This window comes from Anoplopoma fimbria, chromosome 16 (genome assembly GCF_027596085.1).
Source record: "Anoplopoma fimbria isolate UVic2021 breed Golden Eagle Sablefish chromosome 16, Afim_UVic_2022, whole genome shotgun sequence".
Lineage (NCBI taxonomy): Eukaryota > Metazoa > Chordata > Actinopteri > Perciformes > Anoplopomatidae > Anoplopoma > Anoplopoma fimbria.
In genome coordinates, this window is record NC_072464.1 from 6,828,774 (window position 1) to 6,850,333 (window position 21,560).

Consider the following 21,560-nt stretch of genomic DNA (forward strand, 5'->3'; position numbering starts at 1 on the left):
TTTTATTGTGTTTAAACGTGGTATTCCTGAGGAGTTGCAGATAACGATCAGGCCAGACTAATGTTATTAGTGAAATACCATTTGTAGGATAAGATTCCAGTGTTGATTGCGTAGGAGTGGTTCTGAATTTTGATCAAAACATTTCCAATTACTCCAGAGTGCTGTTAAGTCCAAAAGTCAAAATTGATTGGAAAAAAATCGACAACATGCTTTCATCTAACGAAGTATTTGGCTTCATTCAATACTTGTTGACGTTAAGCTTCTCCTCTTGCCGCATACAAAGGGAGGCATGCAACTAAAGGGGAAGTTTAACAGTACCAATATTTACACTTCTAAAACCACATGTGTATTTTTGTTGACAAAACTGACCAGTTATATTTATAAAAGGTTCTATGTTTGGGATCAGGAGCTTCGGAATAGCATCAAACCTCAATAGTAGCTTCAAATGTAAGAACAAACGTCATTCATTACAGCCCTGGCACACTCACAAGCACATACTCACAGGCCTGGACACACACTCTTACATAGGCAGATACACAGGCTTATTCAGCCAATGTCTGTGGTTGTGTGAGACTCTGGTTAATAACTGTTTGTTCTCCTCTGCAGATGCCGGCTCAGGATCAGGAGACGATGGTAAGATTACTCACCTCCTCCTCCTCCTCTGTTCTGACTCCACATGCGCTGCTTTTTAATGTCTTCCTCTGTGCTTCTTCCTCCACTAACTCAGCAGCATACGAACAGACAAGTGAACTGAAAGACAAGTTCAGTTTATTTAAAGGAAATGGGGTTTATTCATGACCTTGAACAATATTGTATGCATTCATAAACAAACCATGAAGTTTGACTTGAATGTTCTTAAAGATATGAAAACATCCAAATGTTTATGAAATATAATGAAATTACACAGCACAACGCAATCATTTAAATGTTAGTTTCCGTTAATCATGTTAGGTTGCTGCCTTTTAATTGTATTTAATTTATACACCTTGTTGTTCAAAGCTGCAATAATCAAAATTCTTACATTGTTAATGGATCACAGGATTAACTTGACTAGCTAGCCGTTGGACATGGTGGAGACTTAATCAGCCAGATATTTCCCTCATATGAACAAATAAACATGACCCCGCATGAATGGAAATGTGGCTCCATTTCTGCTTTATGTGTGAATAGCCGACTGTTTGCTAACACAGTCACCATAGCATCTTTCTAATGTGATAATTTGTCAGTGTTGTGTTTACGGCTTTATACCACTGTCTCCACATGGCCATTTATTTGAAAATAAGATAAGACACGTTAAACCTTTTGTTGATCCCCTGAAGGGATTTTTTTTGTTGTTGCAGCGGCTCAAGTACAGCAACAGCACAGATGAATAGAGAAAGTAAAAGAAAGATGAAATAAGAGGTATATAAAACAACAACAAAAAGCATTTGAGACAAAAATGGCGAGGTAAAGTGACAGTGTTGTGGTTGAAGTGACAGTAGTGTGATTAATAGCATCAGACTCAGCCATGTTACTACATGAGCACATGAAACGGATAACATTAGTCTTTTTTAATATTATTTCAGCTTTCTGATTTGAAGCTGGACGACATAGGCGAGCTACTATAAGGAATTATTACTCGAAAAAAAAATCATCTTTAACAAAATTTATTTTCTTTCTGGACCGATTTCTTCCGAGGCAGCGTGCGGCGACCAGTTCTAGTTGGGCTCGGAAAGGCCCGGTGTGATGGTAGTTGTGGGTGGGACTTTTTTTGACGTGTCATCGCCATTAATATCCATACAACCAATGTGTTCATAATGAATTGTTTACTAGAGCACAACGTTCTTCATAGATCAAGCTTCTTCATTTTGCTCTCGATGTGCACCACATTGATGCAATTAACTGTAAACAAACACTTGTTAAGCCAGAGTCGGACCGGTCATAGGGAGCTCCAGTTGGAGGGGACTTTCATTGTGAACAACTCTTATTTCTACCTGACGCCCTTGTACAGCCTATGCCCTACAGGACGACAGTCAAGCAAAAAGAAAAAAAACTACCTCTGCCTCCCAGCATTCTGTATATCAGTTCACATTTCATTGCCTTTATTTTCAATCCATCAAATTCATTTATATCTTTGTCATTCAGCAGGAAGCAGGGAGTGCTAACAAAGGGGGAAAAAACATCAAAGTGGCCTTGATTGCATCATAATGAAGAGTTTTTTTTTCTTTAAATGGTCTTGGCTTGCAGTGAATGATAATGTGACTGTGACAGGGAATTGTGATGGATTTTCTGTCTCAAGCTACTTTCCAGTCCCAGCCAGATCATTTTCAGATCATCCTGAAATATATGGCCTGGGAGGCAGGAAGTAATTTGAAAAACTGATAGTATGTTTTTGAAAAAAGCAAAAAAATGCAATTACACAATTTTTGTGTACACGGCTCACTAAAACATGACTGGCACAGTCCTTTGGGAATCCTAATCTCAAACTGATTAATTTGACTGAGGTTGGTTTTTTTTGTAAAACTGGGAGGCCCGACATACAAATCTATTTATACAACACATGTGCACTGCCACTGTCATTTTTCCACTGAAAATACTCAAGGCTAGTTCCAAAAAAGACTTGCAAGGACAGTGAAGACCACATGTGGTACCGGTACACCTTGTTCTCTTAGACTTCAACTGGAAGTTTGGTCTCACGCTGCTGAATGAAAGAGAGTAACAGTTTCTCAGAATGATGTGTGACCAACATTACAAATAATAAATGCTGGAGCCTGGGGTTGGGAAGTGTTTGAGTTTATTGTAGTAATGGAGAAGATATTTTATATTTCTAATTATGCCAAAGCTCCAGCTAATTAATAATGTGCCATTCAAGTAAGACTCTTGTTCGTTGCATAATTGATGAACAAGACCCAGCTCTGTCGTCATCCCAGACAGGACACAGTCGGCGGTCGAGTTCATCCGTCAGTGCGTGTTTTTTTTTACGCATGCATATATTTGCTCTGGTGCGTCTCTGACAGTCGTCCTGTGTGTTTACCCATGCAGTTCGTTCATTAGCTCTCATGCACAAGCATATATGAGGGAGAGATTGGAAAAAGAGATTAGTTCCCCAAAAAAAGAGACGGCAGACAGACAGATGAACAAGCGGAAATGAAAGTGGTGCTAGGTCAACCAGAGAGAGAGAGGGAGAGAGAGAGTGAAGGAGGGGGGTGGTTGGACAAAGAAATGGCCCGAGGAAAGTCGCAAAAATAGATAACAGAACTGAAGAAACAGACGGCGAGTGATGCAGGGAGAAAGAGGAGGAGGGTAGTCAGCGATAAGAAAACACGAGGAAGAAGAAACAAAATGAAACATACATTTTCAGTTATGTCCTCTGAACACAATATTGAGAACAATTGTTGTGTTTTACATTGACGCTGCAGGGTGAGAAGCATAACCTAAATTTGCATGTGTATTTACATTTGGGTTCTAAAGCTGACATGAGCATTTGTTTCTTTTTCTCTTTATTACATCAAGCAATGCCATTCAAGTCTAACTAAAATAGACTTCCCTGCAAGAAGTTGATTAAAGAGTGTGTTTGTCTGCTCCAGCATAAGCTGCAACCGTTAGCATGCCCGGCTAAATAGCTTGATACCTACAGTACAGTAGAGTTGGGTGACCTGTAGAAAAAAGGTGATCAAGGGTGATTTTTTGTCCTTATTTCATTTACAGGTTTGCTTCTCGGTAAAACAAAGACCACGCTGGTCAGATCAGGGGTGTGGATAGTAAATATATTCATATATTCAAAATATTGATAATCTCATGTTTTATTGTTTTAATCCTTTTGACTGCATCAATCCTTTCCGGTCTATTTGGAATGCCTTTCGGTACATTTATTACTATATTAATATAAGTCAATTAAAAAGATTGCTGCTGCGTTCTATTGATAGCATTGGTTGTTATAGGCTACAAAATCAGCTATCCAAATGATTATACCAGCTTATGGTTATTATAGGATTTCTGAATACTATTGCATTACTGTTGTGGTGCCAAAAATCCCACTCATTCAGGTCTCTGCCGAATATTACGTCCATTGCCAAGGAGCATTGTGGGACTACATCACAAAAGCCCTGTTCGCAATAGCACATCTATTGTGAAGGAGCCGGTCATCGATGCTTAGGATTGAGTGTAGGCTGACGCTCACACAAGCAGCCCCGGCAATGTTACCGGGTGTAGTGTTACATTTGCCAAACACATCAGTTAGTCCGCCTTCCTGGAAGCCCTTTCCTTTAGTAATGATAAAATTGAAACATAGCGTTTGAAAATATTCAATCAATATTCTAACCTCTGTTCTAGATAAGTGTTGATTCAGCTTTATGGAGTGTTTGGGGGTGGGGGGGGAGAGAGAAACAAATAATTCAGAGTCTCTCTTGCATAAATGCTGTCAGCGTAATAGACTCACAATAAGCTCCATACCAGCCGACAAACCTCTCTTCTGATGAGCAGATTTATGCGTGAAAGTAAATTGAATTTCAGCTCCTTAAATGGGGAAAATATTGTTACATTTACCTAACATTTTTTTGAAGGTAACGTCACATATATGGCTAAACACAGAGCCTAAATGGAGAACAGGAAATGCACAGCTTGCCAGTGAAAAGTCCAGAACAAAAAGAGGAAGTAGTAGAACTAGAACAGGAAATAATTTCCTCGTGAAGTAAAGTGTACTAATTCTACATTAGAGCACATTTGCGCACATAGAATTATATTTTGACCGTACAAAAAAGGAAAAGAAAAAAAAAACAAGCAGTAGAAATGGACAGTGACGCATCAGGCAGGGAAAGGGGTTAAAAGTTTAGTGTCATTATCCGCACTAAAATAAGCCGTCATCCTCTGAAAACAAGCGAGAGAGGGTTTTTCTCTGAATATCCCCACTGAAGCTCTTCGCGAACGCTCACCTTTGCAGACCTCTGGGTGTTTTAAAGCTGGGGAACCGTCCTTATTCTCCAACTGTCAGATAGATTTGACGTATCGATCATTCAGGAGGAAAAAATGGACAATTAAGGAAGAATAGCTCAGGGGCAGAGAGGGTATCTGCGCAGTAGGGGAGGCGTGGGAGGGGGAGGCGAAAGACGAGGGCAAGGACAGGAGGAGGAGAAAGGCAAACACACCCTATAAAGATAGAATTGTAGCGGAGGTCGACATAGGTGGAGAGATACAGTCGAGGAGACGGAAGGAAGGAAGGAAGGAAGGAAGGGAGGAGGAGGAAGAGGACAGCTGCTGGTGTTTTATGAGCAGGGGAGAAGGTTAAAGAAAGTGGTTGTTAAAGGCCGGTCGGACTCCTATATAGGAAAGCAGCAGTGGAGAGTAAAAATCAAATGTATTTTAATGGCCACGGATAAATCTACACACATAAAGCTCCGGCACGCTGGCTAGCTGCCAGTTTCTTTAACTCTATGTGTGAATATGTGTGTGCAAGGGTGTGCGGGCGAGCTGCGATGTGCATTCAGGCTCGTCTGAATCGCGCCTACTCTCCTGTGCTTGTTTATTTTATATCTAATAAGTGGGACCACAAGTCGACTGTGCAGAGACAGGCCCTGAGGATAGGAGTCTGGTCACATGGCCCATTTAGTCAAAATCAGACATTTGTTCAAATCAAATTGTGCAGTGGAGAAAATTGAATTGCACTCACATGATCACGGCGGGGACAAAGGACAACCAAAGCCCTGAACACTGAAGATCTCTGTGCGTCTCAGCAAAGTCCCACTAGTGTGTTTTTGAATTTGGCTAAGGACATGTTGGCAGGTCTGTGAAGCTGTAACGCTCCCTGTAAATTAAAAATAACAGTAAGTGAGATACAAGTGGGGGTCCAAAAGGTGTGAGATTTTATGATATCACATGTAAGAAATGAGCCATGGCGATGTTAGAGAATGCAGTCTTTATATATTTAGCCATCCTAGCAGCCTGGCCTCACAGATGACAACGTCAATCAAGCGGCGCGACAACTAGATGGATCGCCATGAAATGTTTATACAGGTTCGAAACTGTCATGAAATGTGTAAGACAGCTTCAGGAGGGGAGGGAGGGAGAGAGAGGCTGTTGCTGCTATTTTCAGAATTTTCTGTGGAATAATTGTTAGCGGAGGATGTGTCCTCTGAAATAGTTTTCTGTGGCTGACCAGAGGCGTGTGGTCCGGAAGAGCTGTGAGGTTTTTCACTGCTCCCACTGGCAGGAGTAGGCAGCGGGGAAGAGTGGGTAGGAGATGCATGTTCTCGTCTGATAAGTGGATGTTATCAGTGATAACATTATACAAATGTCAACTAAGGTAAGTAGATAAAGTAACAATGATTACAAAAAATTGTGTTGGGGCGGGGGTTTACAGTGCCGCTAATCAACGGCGTACAGATTTGATTTGAACATAGATCCGCTAGTTAACGTTAGCAGATAGCAGTGGGCAGCGCAGTCCTGTGTGGCTAATTAACGGAGCTTACGGCTAAGGTTAACGGAGGTTCCATAAAGTTTTATTCTGATGCGTTCACGCTCTATCCAGTAAAAATGTGTATTTGGGGAAGGTAAATTACAACGTTATCATGATGTGTTCTCATGTCATTAATACAGTTGTTTGGTGATGTTGTCACCAAAATATATAATATATAGAGAAAAATGATGCCCTGTTAAATTTCCTAACACTAGCTCTAAGCAGGAAAATTAAAAATACTAATTCCAAGATTTTTTATTTAATCAAAGGAAATATTTGAATAAAAATGCAATCATTTACTTCATAGATATTTGACTTGTGTGTTTGTATGCAAATAACCTTTATAGATGAAAATACCAAGCAAACACCATGACGGTTGCAAAAAAAGCCTTGAAACCCAGAATGTGATATGAAACTTAGATAAACTAAATGGGTTTGTTTTTGACGGATTATATTATATGAAATTCAAGCAATAAAATGTTGATTTTTTTTTTTTCATCTTATTTTGTCTTTTGAATTTTTACTATTCCTCTTTGATAAAGCAAGTATTTTTATCTGATCTCTTGATTGATTGCAGCCCTAATGTCAACCACGTAGTAACGCTAAAGGTAAAGTCAGGGATCATCAAAGTGATTAGGATTCATCCTCTGGGAACCATTAATGTCTGTACAAAATGTTACGCAAACCTATTCGTTTAGACGCAGATGGCATGACTGAAAAACAGTACAAGAAGTTGACCACTAATTACCTCTAAAATGTCTTTTTATATAAAATCCTGCAGAACCAGCAACTTTAATTATTCACTTTCTTTTTAAAAGACCTTAATGTAATTCTGGTCTTTGTGGCTTTTACGATTCAATATTAAATATGTACTTTTTGAAAAGTCCTCCAATAGACTTAAATCAGTCCCAAATAGAACCAACTCTGGTTAGGAGCCAGCAGGACACTCCTGCCTCAAGCTCCAAAGTCAAAGATTTAAACTCTGTCATGCTCTGAGTGCTTCAGGCATTAAAGTGACCTAATTTCACTGCCGTTTGGAAGGGTAACTCTTATCTAAATTAAGTGCTTTGTCAAGGTCAAAACAGTGTCCCGTAACTTATCAGAGCCATTTCTCTGTTTGAATGGTAAAAAACGACTCAATTATGAGTCCTTAGCGGCAGCCGGAGAGCATAAGTCTGCCTGCAGCTTTAATACTAGTATTTATGAGGCATCCTTCGAAGTGCAAGGGCGTAAGTTTACATTCAACATTGGTAGGGATGATTTATAAGTGGGGGCTTTCTGCATTCTGGTGAACTTTTTGGTTGGTGGAAAACACAAAATTTAGTGACAATTCAAAGTACAAAGAATAATAGAATATAATGCTTTCTTTGAATTGCTTTAAATATTTATTCTTCTGCAGATCAACTTTTCTCATTTAATGCTATCTCTGCTAAAACATCCCACTTGCAGACATGATTTACTCTTTCCTCCTTGCTGTGTCTTTTACCTCTTAAAATCTTAATACCCACCACTTCTGATAAAGTGCAGGCTAGATCCACATTTTCAAACCAGCAGTCCAAATCCCTCGAAGTGCAGGGGAGAGGGCCGGACCTTATGCTGCTGACACTCGTGCTAAACTGTAGAGCGCACTGCAGCTGATGAAATTATAATCATGGGTTGTAGAAAGCCAGGATTACATCCAATAACATTAAAGAAAGCTACAACAGAGCGTCAATAGTTTTTAATAAGAATCCTCTAATACTGTGCGTGTATGTAGTTCATCATCATATAGTTTTTGTGTGCAAAAACAGTGTCAAGAACACTACTGTGGTGTCACTGGCAACACCACGATGTCCTCAAACACACACATACACACACGCACACACAGTCTGCTTTCTCCAGTCATCTCCCCCCCCACAGATAGCCGTCTTATAGATAGCTGTCGGTTCCAAGTGGTTTCGTGTCACTCAGATGCAAAAAGACAGTGGGCTTTTTAGGAAATAATGATTGAGGTCCCGACCTCGATGACCTCATAGCTGGCTACGGCCATGATGATCCCACCAGAATTTTAAAGTTTTTCGCGGCCGTCAACAAGCGGTTCTGCTCCCTCTGCTTCTCTCCCTCTGTGTGTGTGTCTGTTTACTCTAAGGATAATGCAAAATATTTTGCCCAAATATTGGTAGGGACTCTTCTGTTCTCCCAAAGTTGTCCCTACCGTCCATATGCAAACCTACCGTACAACCTTGTGTAGTGTCTCTCTCAGTCTTTTCAGCTACCTGATTTCCTTTGTGTGTTTTCCAGTTATTTGCTGAGCTTTGTTCAGGCTCAGACTTTTTAAGCACTAGTCCTTCAGCACTATCCAGACTATTCAAATAACTACTCCGTCACTCTATCAACGTAGTTAACACGACAGTCTCTCTGAGATAGATCACGCCGATACATCTGTGTCTGAATATTCATGTGCACATGCACCAAACCCTGCCTCCTAACTTTTATTTTACATGAACTTTTTTCTGAGTGTTGACTAATGAAAAGATAAACACTGTGCTCAGGCTTAATTGAAATACAATGACCCGATCGGGGTAATTCATCTAATGATCAAACCCACAACACTATGGATTTGCAAGCACTTCATTAATTTGAATTAAGGGCGAGGCTCCACCGTGGTGCAATTATGAATTCAATTTCAATTGATCTACCCTGGTTGGTATGCAGCAATGCACAAATATGATTACATGAGGTTATTGTAAAGACTCTCCGAATATTCTTGAGCTACATTTTCAGTGAAAACCCCACTGACCTGACAGTAGCTAACGTTAAGCATAATCAGGAATAATCTTAGTGTTTGGCGTGTTTCAAATAGACGTGACAATAACATGAGCAAATTTTTCTGGTCTGACGTTGGAAAAAAAATGGATGTTAGAACAGAATGGAACAGGACGGTGAGTGACAGAGGTAAAATAGCTGGCTGACCTGCAGTTCCCCTGGTGATTGTTCCACCATCCATTCCCACTCCAGCAGCCTCCACAATGACCAGCTGCCGCCCCAGTCATACTGCTATTGCTATGGTAACCAAGTTAGAGGTTTAGGGAAGTGAGTAATCTAATCTTCCCACTTTGTGGCATTGCGATAAGGCTCACCACCGCCAGCCCACCCGCGTGTTTGTGTGTGTGTGTTTGTGCATGTCCTATTTGGTCATTCTATGCTGCATGTCCACACACACACACACACACACACACACACACACACACACACACACACACACACACACACACACACACACACAGAACCTATCTAGCCAATATGTTCCACCCTAATAGGCAGGTGAAAGCCGAAGGGCAGATAGGCTTCCAGCCCCGTTGAAAAGTCTGAACCTTACTGAAGTTGACATTCTGCACCCATAGCCCCGATTTAAAGGAAAGCTCCACTGCTTTTATTGCGCAGGTACAAACCAAAAAGTTTGACTTGATTTCTGCAATGTCAAGTGCAAAATTTTAGTTCATATATAAATATATATAATATAATTGTGTTTTGGGGTGGGGGTCCATTTTGTTAATTATTTTCCCATTTTGAGTTAAAAAGATGATAAAGCAGGGTATGCTTTAAGGCGTGGCTAGCTTGTGATTGACAGGTCACTACCGCTACCAGAGCCGTATATGTCGTCTCTACGTTACTCTTTCGCAGTCCAAATATGGTCACTTCTGTTCACTGGTGGCAAAAAAAACCAAGATGACGCTGGCCAAAATTCCAAACTCAAGGCTTCAACACAGTAGTCAACAAAAGAATGGGTGACGTCATGAGGACCATGTCCACTTCTTATAAACGGTCTATGGTATCACACCCTGGTGTCAAATAGCAATTCTTGGTCAATGCCCCTCAGCATCTTGATGCAGACACTCAAGGCACCCTTTTGCAAAAAAAGTAGTAAACCCATCGGCTTCATGATTATACACTAAGAGCAACATGTGTAGTATTTAAGAGCAAGAAGTTCACTTAGGGCGGATGGGAGGGGTCCTGAATGGGACAAACACAGGCCTTTTACTCAGGGGAACGGCGTTCGTGTCCCGAGTCCCTGAGGGATTTTTTCAGGGATGTCATGACTGGTGACGTTAGGTCACAAGTAGGGAGGAGATCATGTTAAACTGACTGTTGATCAAATCCACGATAACAGCTTTATCCCAGAGAGAATTATAAAATTCTGAGTGCTGAACATGTAAGGGCTTTCCAGGACAACGTTTATCAGTGAAAAGCTTCAGACATTAGATAAATTACAAGCCCAGCAAGTCGGAAATGAGAAAATGTAATAAAATGATGTACCGCAAGTATTTTATAAAAGATATTTTAGGAATGCAACTTTGTTCTCTGCTTCGATATTTTAGAAAACGCTACTGTAGCCTATAGGACTGTGTTTTCTTCATTTCGCAGTTACATTGATGACGCAGAATGTATAAATATGCTAAAATTGGCTTCACTTCAACCTGTAATTTAATAATACATAATAAGCTGTGGTTATAGTTGCTAAAAAACATATCTGCTAATGAGAGCTGATAACTGTAGCAGCATTAACAATAGAGGCTATGGTTTAACAAGATGTAGTTTAACAGAGTTTTGTTCGGAAAGGATCTTCTAACTTTTTAAATTAAAATGTAATTTAAATCACAGATTTTCTAAATCCAGCAGTTCCGTGCATGATGCACACCACCAGTGCTAAGCTACAGTACGTCCTTACTAAGCTAAAAAAGACACAAGTCTTTTCGGATAAACATCTACCAAACAGCAGCATTACATACTCCATTTATTTTTTCTATGTCGCTGATGATTGTGAAATACAGATAAAGGGTTCGGACCTTGTTGTGGTGAACTTGTTGTAAACACAAACGGCAACAGTCTTCACAGCGCATGAAAAAGGACGGATATATAATGTTTATTGTAACGCACACGAAGATAGTCCCCACATTATAGCAGATCACGGTCTCACAGAGCATATGTTCAGGCGGTGCACGAGAGAGAGGCTTGGCCGATAAGCCGTCATTTTGGCACGGGGATAAGGTAGTATATAGACGGAGAGAGATGGGATCTGCAAATGAGATAGAAGCAAAGTCGTTAGATCCCTTCATCCACACACGTTCACTCTCTCTCTCTCTCACTCTCTTTTTTCCATCTCTCACCTCTGCCGCTTTAGCCTTTCCTCCATCTCTCCACGGGAACACATCCAATCATACCACTCTGAAATTATTATTAAAATTTCCCCTTGTGTGTGTGTGTGTGTGTGTGTACGTGCACAGCAGGGGCTCTGAATGAGATGAGTTGGGGTGGTTGTGATGGTGGTGGTGGTGCTGAGGTTCAAACAGTATCTGGTGTGAGTAGGGAACGAGTGGAAGCCGCCGTGTGTCAGAGCTATCAGTGGAGGTGGGGGAAAAGTGGGACAGAGGCTGATGAGAATAGCAGGGTCACCTCTGGGCCAGACCTCACTCTCACCGGCATAAGGGATGTTATTGTCATTTTTTTTTTTGTAATCCTGAAAATAATAGGACAGGGCTGAGACTGCAAGCGGCTCGGGAGGGGAGCAGGATGGGGCCATGGAAAGGGAGGGATGGAAAGAAAGGGAGGGATAGAACGGGAGGAATGTATTGAAGGGTAGGGATAGAACGGGAGGAATGTTAAGGGAGGGGATGGGTAGAAAGGGAGGGACGGAAACGGAGGGGATGGGTAGAAAGAGATGGATGGAAAGGGAGGGATGGACAGATATTGGTAAAGAGAGATGGGAGGGTTGAACTTTTTTCTGTAATGGCCAGGATTTGACCGGGATTAAGAGAGGGGAACAAGGGAATCAGGTGGGCACTTTAGGAAAGTATTTGTCCAATTATTGTGTGTGTGTGAGGGGGCATAATCGCAGAAAAAGGATTCGAAACCGTTACTAACTGCCCCTCCCGAGCTTCAGTGTAAATTTGACAGTCAGCAGCTGTGAACCTGCACATTTAACTGGAAAAAGAAAGTAGAGTGTAAACGTGCACGTATAGCAGCCAGCGGTTTCTTATAATGTCAACAAATACAGTGGCTAATAAAACAAATGACAGATTGAATCTTCATCTTGCGGAGAAACCTGGCAGACTATATATCAGCTCAGTGATACTCAGTTATATTGTCCCATAGCCATCTGCTGTGTACACAGTCTTATAGTGTAAGTGTCATGGCCGTAAAGACTGTACTCAGGGAAACGGATAGGATGTCCCAGATAAATGAAGGCTCATAATCCTTCACACAGCAGCAGCAGCGGGAACATCACCCGCCCTTTTGGCCCTTCCGTGGGGATTTCAGGTCACGCCTTCTTATGTAAGCCTGATAGAAAACACTTGTAATGGAACGTTGACGCTTATCCCAGCCCTCTTTCACTATATCTGGATTCAGAAATACTAGTATTATTACAACTATTATACTATATCATACAATGTTATTATACTATTACTATAACGTGTCTTTGAGCTTTTCAGTCACCATAGTGATGTGATGTTGGATTCCAAGCTCAATAGATGTTCCTCCGGTAGAGTTTCTGCTTCCCAACAAGTTCCAGTTTGGTCAAGTCCCAGATTTCTGTAATCGCGCCAGCTGTCATTTCCTGTGTCACTAGCGAGCTAGCGCAGCTCATTAGAGGCCGCGCGGCCGGATGATGCTAGCAAAGCAGTTTGAGTAACGGGCTCACAGAGAGACGTTGGCCTCAATTCAAGGTATGATGAAAGAGAGAGAGGGAAGATAGTGAGGATTCTCTTGTGGGTCATTTTACAACAGACATAAATTTTTTCATTTGCTTGACTATAATTGCGGCAGTTATTATTCTGCTGATGCTCAGTTGAGCAGCAACCCAGGACAGGTCATTGTATATAGGACTTAAATTCACATCTAAAGTGTGATGTCTGCTGAAAACCTTGTAGTTATTTGTTTGACTCAACTTATTATTTATAGAAGCCATTAGTATAGCAAGCCAGGATGAAAGTAGAGCACACATTGGTGTTTCAACAGTGGGCTCGTTTAGTGCAATGAATTTACAATTAACACTAGAAATGACAGGAATTATAGATACACAGATATACAGTTATTGTTAAATGAAAAAGGTTAAAATGATCTACAATGCTTTATTTGATAGGTCTTAATTTGCTTTATAGAAGTAAAAGTACTTATTTTCCTTTTGCTCTCTGCATGTAATATTTCCCCCTAATACAGTTCCAATCACCATAAACCAAGGGCAGCCTTTTCTGATTCTTCTCATCAACAGTGCAAATTAGCTTTCCTCTCACTCTCTGCAGGCATTCGCCAGCGTCGTGCTCCATATGTAAACATCTGAAGGCTGTTTATTTTTGGGCTTTAAGACTCCTCTCTGGAGGAGCGGGGTGAATCCCTGGTGGCACTGAAGTGGGGAGAAAATGTGCGTGCTAATGGCTTTGTGTTTTGAGAGCAGAACTTATAGGTTGTGCTTTGGGAATGCCCAGCAAGGCTGCTGATTTGTTTACATCACAGGAGCAGATATTGTTGAGGGTTGGGATGGTGCATTGGCAATAAAGAAACAGCAAGCGTGTTTATTAATAGGATTTTCACAGCGAAACCATTATTTATTTTTTTCGTGACGCATCCACGAGAGCCACGGCGAACCACACGGCAAGCTAGCGGTGTCCCTGACTTAGAATTTTACCTAGTTGAATCTGAATGGTTGAATCTGCCCATTGTCTACTTATAATAGCATTATGTTTTCTTTGTTTTGATCCATATTTCAAAGCAGGAGGACGCAGTGTTCTATTTAAGGCCCACACCTTGAAGTAAAAAAAAAAAAAAAGAAACCTGCATTGCCTTTTGTGTAACTCTTTATATAACCCTTCATCTCACTGTCCCCTTCGTGGCTCTTCCTCCTCTTCATCACTGGACGACAGCATTGCCACCACTTGGTCCTTTTCTTTTTCTGATTTGGAGGACCTGTGGGCTCGCACTCCTCCACCAAATCACTTTCATCACTTTATAGATTCAGAATTTTTTATCAATGAGGGATAAGTGGGGGGTAATGGGGGGGAACTATAAAACTTTTATAACTGATTCAATTTGTACTTTTTCAATACATTGATGTCTGAAATGTACCCTTCGCCTAAGCTTAACGTAAATCTCCACCCAACCTCTCTGGATAACGAGTATCACTATTACACAACGTTTAACCATGACTTGCTCCAAATCCACCAAACCAGCCTGAAAATGAAGAAAATCTGGAATGAATGCATGAGAGTCTATGTAGTAGGGCAGTATAATTGTCGGCCTTTGGTTGTAGCTGGCCGATGCTACATTGTGATTGACCAGTCTGCATTCTTGGGCGGGACTTAGCGAAGTGCCAGTCACATTTGTCCTTCTGCTTCGTAACATTCTGTCGCTCAACAGTTCTTTCAGAAAGTTGCCCTTTAAACAAATCTAACTAGATATGTTTGAATTTACAGTCATGGAGCATGAGATGCAATGTATATTTGAGAGGAAGTTTGGTTACTACTCCTTACAATCAGAGCTAAGTAGATGTAGAATACATAAATTAACAGGTGATTGAATTGTGTGCTTTTCAACTGATGGCCCACTTGCAGTTTAAGCACTTTATCCTCATCCTCTCAGAAATTAGGAAGCAAGGACTTGTTGAATAGCTGTTGATGAGATTTTTTCTATACGTGTCTATTGTAAGGCCACCAAGATAATTAATACATTTTGTAAAGGTTTGTTTCCGTCAACCTCTTGAACTGTGATAGCCTTTCAGAAAACACATCAGCATGGGTTGTATAGAGCTAGATTACCACAAAAACACAAGAATTAACTTTTGTGTCTGAGTTTATTTTTATTTATTTTTGTTTAATAACCTGCCAATTTTTTTCCTTCCAATGTTTTTCACTGCCACAGAAAACTCAGATCAAAGAAAAGACAGAGAGAGAGAGAGAGAACTCATTGTTCTTGTGTTTTTACATTGCATTTCCATGCAGTGCAATCGATTATTATAATCAATTATCGAATTGAACTAAACTTATAAAACACTTCTGAATCAAAGTGCTTTATAGCAAACTTTCATTGAAACTATGAAATAAAGGCACATTTTTAAATTTTCATTTTTCATCAAGAAAAAAATAAATTGCCGGAACTGTCTCAAAATAAAGTGTAGTACATGCAATGTTTGTGAATGAATATTGTGTACAGTATTTTTTGTGTGTCATCTTTATTGAACTGTTTATGTCATTCTCAACAATAACCCCATTAAATGAGGCTACTTCTCGGACGATACAGAACATTCGATTATTGATTCAATGCGGATGTGCCAAAAAATGCAGTTCTGCAGAGACTCCTAAAGTGAGTCAATCCCCATAGGCCTTTATTTTAAAATGCCCTTCAACTACAGGAGAAATAAACATGTTTACAGCCTGGTACAAGAAACTGTTTTGGAGTCTTAGCCAATATCCCCATTCATGTCACAACAGTGTGGGAGTGAACATAAATTATTTCAAGGCTTCAAGTTATGCATTATTAAGGGCGCGGACGCTTTGAGTGACAGGTTGGCGTCGTCTCAGGTCGCTATCTGCTAGCTAGCTCCTCTGCGTCAACCGATCCCTCCTCAGCTCCATCGAGGATCAACCTCTTTGCCAATCTTTGGATTAGCCAGGATTTTAGGCTGAGTCGCCAACCACTTTGTGCTTCAATAACTCTTCAGAAACATATGTGTGATGTCAAGGAGACTACGTCCATATTTCATACACTCTATGCTTGGCATCAAACAGTAGACAGACAAAGTTAGTAGCTGCTAAAGGCCCAGATTTTTGTTTTGGAAACCAAAAAAGGCCTCAAACTTTAACGACAAAATACTTTGTTTGTAACTGCCTAATGTCTAGACCAGCAGTTCTTCCCTCTTCTCATCCTTCTCCCCAACAGTTATACCCTCCATACCCTGATCTGGCTTTACTCTGCCTCCCTTTTCTCCAGCTCCTTTCCTTTGGCTCGGTCTGATCCCCAATCTGCTATCCCCCTGTAGCTCTGTCTTTAGTCCTGGCCAATCCTCTCTGGTGGTCTTGTGCACACAGGATTAGCCATTAGCCCGTAGCTTTCTCATCCTCTTCGCCCCTTGAGACCAAACCCTGCCACCGCTCACTCCCCATCCGGCTGTCCACGGCTCCTCTCCAACATTCAGTGGTGTGAGATTGGCCCCTGGGGTGGTGGCGGGTTGAGACGTGGCATGGTGGGGCTCAGTGGGCTGAGAGCCGACACCGGTGGAGTTGGTAAGGAGTGGATGCAGGCTGGAGGCTGAGATTTTCTGTCACCGATGCACAATGGAGCAAGCAGGTGATGGTAACAGAAGGGGCATTACCATGCCAAGGCTAAGTGTGTGTTTGCCCAAGGACAGAGGGGTCAATAGATGGGGATGTCAGGGGAATGCTCAGAGAAGGTGAGCATGCAGGTGCATACATTAGAGCTCATGCAAGAACCTTTTAGTATTCTTAACATTACCCTTTGAACCCCAAATGGCAAGATGGAAAAACATGTTTTCTTTAAAAAAATCGCCAAAACTACCCTGATTATCATATCCAGAAGTTGTTAAAACCGTCATAATTGTCAGATTTTCATCTTTCTGACAGTCCTTCAACACATCATGTCGATGAACGCCAATGTCAGAAAACGCAAACAAAATTAAGCTTAAAATTGTGCTATTTCATCAAAAAGATTTTATTCTACATGTCTCATTTAAAATATCGGCCTGAATAAACCGTTTGCTCTAACCAGATACTTTAAAAAACATTTAATTCCGCACTTCTCAGCGCAACTAGGACGTCGTGATTGATTTGGCTGAGACCAACAGTCAAGTGACAAACACTTTCTGTGAAACTTTGACTGAACACAGTGCATTGAGGAGAGGAGAGGCTGTAAGTATAGATGTAAAAATGTAAAAGCTCAATATATATATATATAGCACGTGGAGCCTCAATTTTTTCCAACACTGGCAAACAATAGAATCTTTATATCCAACATTGTTGTAAGTTGTGACAAGTGTTACAAATTATTGTAAAATACATTATCAAAGAAATTCAACTTGCCTTTTTTTCTTTTTTATGATTTATGGCGTTGTAACTGTGTTATACTGCACAGAAGACATTTCTGAGTTCCATCTTACTCTAGCTGAGGTTGTGCTGTTTCCATAGAGGGGCAGGACTTGCTTGGGGTTAAGAGGGTTTTAACCTTCCCTCACTTTTTATCCGTAGGGTGGGCTCGTACGAGTGAGCCACATCACATGTGCTTTTATTGTATTCCTGCTTTCAGATATCCAAAAAGGAAATTCTATCATTTTTAATAGCGTCAGCAGCGGAATTAAGGGACTTGGAATGGGGAAAACTAACGAGTTCTGTTAATGCCGTGACACCTGAGAGTCGTACTGTCACTGAAATAAAAAAAAAGGGTTCCATAGGAAAAATGTCTCGCCATCGACTGCTGCAACAGCAGTGGGACAAATAATTGAAGTGGATTTTGCAGTTTGATATGTTCCTATTGATATTGTTGTGTTATACATAGCATTGATAGCTAATTTAAAAACAGGATAATGTCAACATAATTATGAAGGGTCGTTTATAAAAGGTTTTCAAACTAAAAATACAAACATACAATAGTAAAAAGCTTGGCTTGGATAATAGCAAACTATTTGCACATGACTCCTCGTAAATTGTGGTTGTATCTAAGAGAAATTCACATTTTCAAAATACAGGAAAATTGTATGAATGCGGCATGTTCTCCTAAACCACTCTTAGAAGCCACGTAGGATCAAATATGTTTGTAGTGGTTCTTGCATGAGGCCCATTGTTCCAAGCAAAACATTCTATCATGATAATTTCTTTATTTGACTTGATATTAATATACTGCATATCACAATATAGGTCCAGTCTATATATCTTTTTAGCTAATTGGTCACCTTAAACTTAAAGGATTGGTCCGGATGAGCAGGCCAGTGTACAGTGGAATATTAGTGCTTTTTCACTTCTATGACAGTGAACCAAAACAGGGAAGTTGTGGGCCAGACAGCCAAACAATGAGCTGCATCTCCTTTTAAAGCTCCTTAAAGCAGAGCGGAGCTGCAGATTCACTTGATCATTTCTATAGATTCATCACCACAAAAAAAAACTTTCACATTGTCGTTGGCAGAATAGATTTTCTGTTTTGTGTCAGACTTAAAGTAACCACCCCGGACGTCATGTTGCCTCCTTTTGTCATAATGATTCTGTACGTTTATGATTGTTATGTCTGTTGAACTGCTGCTTTCTTTGCTAGAAATTCCTCTGAAGAACCCAAATAGTATATCTAGGTTACTCATTTTTACTTCTAGGAAATTGTCAGGTAAAACGCTGTAGCTGTGCCTACTAAAGTGACACTACCTACAGTATGTCTTCCCCTGCTCTACACGCCGGAGTGAAATGCATATTTTGATTGAAGTGCTCCAGAATGGTTCCGATAAATTTTGTAGCAAAATTTTAATGGAGTTTTTGAAACAACTGTCAGATACTGAAAGTCCATGTGAGCACAAAAGCTTCATAACAGTACCTTCCCACTGGAGAGCTTCGTCTAGTTCCAGATATCTGTTTCAGTATGAAAGCAGTGTTTTAACAGATCAACTCATTATACAGTAGATTAACTGAGCTGCTTGAAAGACGAAGATAGTATTTAAAGCATGGACTGATGCCAGTACGAAGTCAAGCAAAGCAAATTTTTTTCTTTATAAATAATAAGTAAATGACCTTTTGAGGGTTGAAGAGTCAGTTTACATTTTTTAATGAGCGTATGTAAGTGACATTTCATTTTTTAAAGTTAGCATGGATCAGTAATGTCTTTGAAATTCCCACTATCACTGGCAAAGTGCCTAAAAGCATTGCATGAAATCTAAAATATTAGTGTGTAGGAGGCAAAAAAAAACATTTTATCAATTGATTTGCAAAGTGGATAATAAATCATTGTTTCTTTCTTTCCTTCTGAGGTCATTGGTCCTCTTAGCTATAAGATTCACACAAAAACACTCAAAGGAAACCACACAGATGCATATCTTGTCTTGCTTTCTGTCTTGTATCGTTTCTCTTTTTCCTCTCCGCGATATGTAGTCTTTTCTTCCTGCAGGAGTGGTATACACAGCCAGACAGGTTCAAAAGGTCAATTTTGCTGCTGTTTGACACTATACAGATCATGCTGTGGTTAAAGTAAAGTTAAATAACAAATTACATCAAACTTAAAACAATAAATATGTCTGACAGCTGTTATTTTTGCTAAGACGTAATACAGTTCTAAGCCACTGGCTGACAGTGATGCACCACTTGAGCATATGGACAAAAAGTGCTCTTATTAAGTACTGTTGCTAAGCTCAATAACCAGACGATGGCTAGTTATGGGGCAGCTGGAAAGCACTTGAACCATTGTCTGCATCCCCAAATTAGCTCTGAGAGCTAGCTACTATTAGCAGCTATGCTAGTTATGTTTAGCAGTAACATCCACAGAAAATGACACAGTATATACCTACATTGCTGGTCAGAAAAAGCATTAGCTTGCAGTTATTCGTCAGCTCTTGTTCGTTTGCCATGTGGGCCTTCTAAGGAGAGGAATTGGAGCCTGGTGTGTTGCCTGCTGAGCGCTAGGACCCGGCTAAACGGCGAAATCTGCATGGATTTGCCTTAGGTTTCAGTTTGGGCTGAGTGGTTTTGGGGGAGGGGGTTACTATGAGCCATAAATCTAGTCCGCAGTACTTGCTTGTCAAAATCATCCCGCTGACACTTGTTGAATTGACAATAAAATCGACCATCACAGTTCCAAGGTTAGCTCGTGCTCCACTTCGCATTCATTACACAATGTGTTCGTGCATAAAGGCCCTTCTTTCATTGGCCTTTTTGAAAAGCTGAAACCTGACACTTCACACTCCCCGACATGAAGAGAACTCCTACTCGACATCAGTAAAACCAAGGAGCTGATTTTAGAAAAAGGTAGGCGAAGACACAGCTCTGTCAACGTCGATGGCACTGAGCCTGGCTTTGCCCAATATCACTGCACCTGAAGACAAGTAGTTACAGCAGGTACCTAGGCATTTTTGCGAACAGATGGAGGTACAACATGCTAGCTATAGCTTTTTCTCCCACTTTTAGTTTATATGCTAAGCTAGCTAATTGTCTCCCATCTCTTACTCCATATAATGCACACATATGCAAGTGGTATCAATCTCCTCATCCAACTCTCAGCAGGAAAACACATACATTTCCCAAAATGTCAAATTGTTGCTTTAAGTCACATTCAAAAGCTGTTTTAGCGGAAAAAAATTAGGACATAGAAAATGGGAACCATTAAGTCATATTGAAAACCCCTGTATGAGTACTTGTCGCCCATACAAGCCAGATAGGACAGGATGTTTTTTGCAGAACAACCACTCGTCAAACGGGAGTGCATCACAATTTTGAATGAATGGTTAACGAAAGCGACAGTGAAAGAGAGGATGTTTTTCGCCACCTGCCAGCTCATTCCTGTATATTCTCCACATTGTGCTGGGGCTTGGAGAGTAAATATGCCAAGGTTGGAGAGGCCTAGCTGCTAGTGCGAACTGAGAGGGAATGTAATTGAATTTCCAACGAGCATGCTGATGTGAGATATGAATGACAAATTCAAAATCCTTGTGAGCTGTTTGTGTGAGGACAAATAATGGAGTAATGGAAGAAAGAAGAGATGGACAAAAGGAAAACATTGGCCAAATAATGGCGATCCTTGGCACTTTGATGCCTTGTTGGTGCTATCTCCCGCTTTCATGTAAATTAAATAGAATTGAAATTAGGCAGGAACAAAGGCATGAATTATTTAGTGCGGTTGATTATTTTTTCCCCAGTTTAATAGACAGTGAGTGCTGTGGGCCAGTGCTGTGGTTTTGTCATTATGAATTAGTCAAATCAAACCTAAAATAGATGGGTGTCCTCTTTAGTGAGGAATAGCCTGCATTGATTTCTCCCTGTGTTATTTGAAGTCGCATGCGACTTGCTTTAGGCTATTTCAGCTTATTTCTGTATCAAAACTGCAATCTTGTCTGGGACATGACACAGGAAGGGACTGTTCAAAAAATGTGCCATAGCAAATACAGAAGAAAAAAAGGCAC

The 21,560-nt window shown here is 40.6% G+C and overlaps 1 protein-coding gene across 1 annotated transcript in view; it reads left to right on the forward strand.

Annotated features, from left to right (window-relative positions):
- Positions 1–21,560, forward strand: part of tmeff2a (transmembrane protein with EGF-like and two follistatin-like domains 2a) — a 105,077-nt gene that overhangs the window by 53,561 nt on the left and 29,956 nt on the right. The window contains exon 4 of the mRNA XM_054615629.1: positions 607–633. Coding sequence (XP_054471604.1) covers positions 607–633 — 27 coding nt within the window. The remainder of the gene's footprint in view (positions 1–606; positions 634–21,560) is intronic.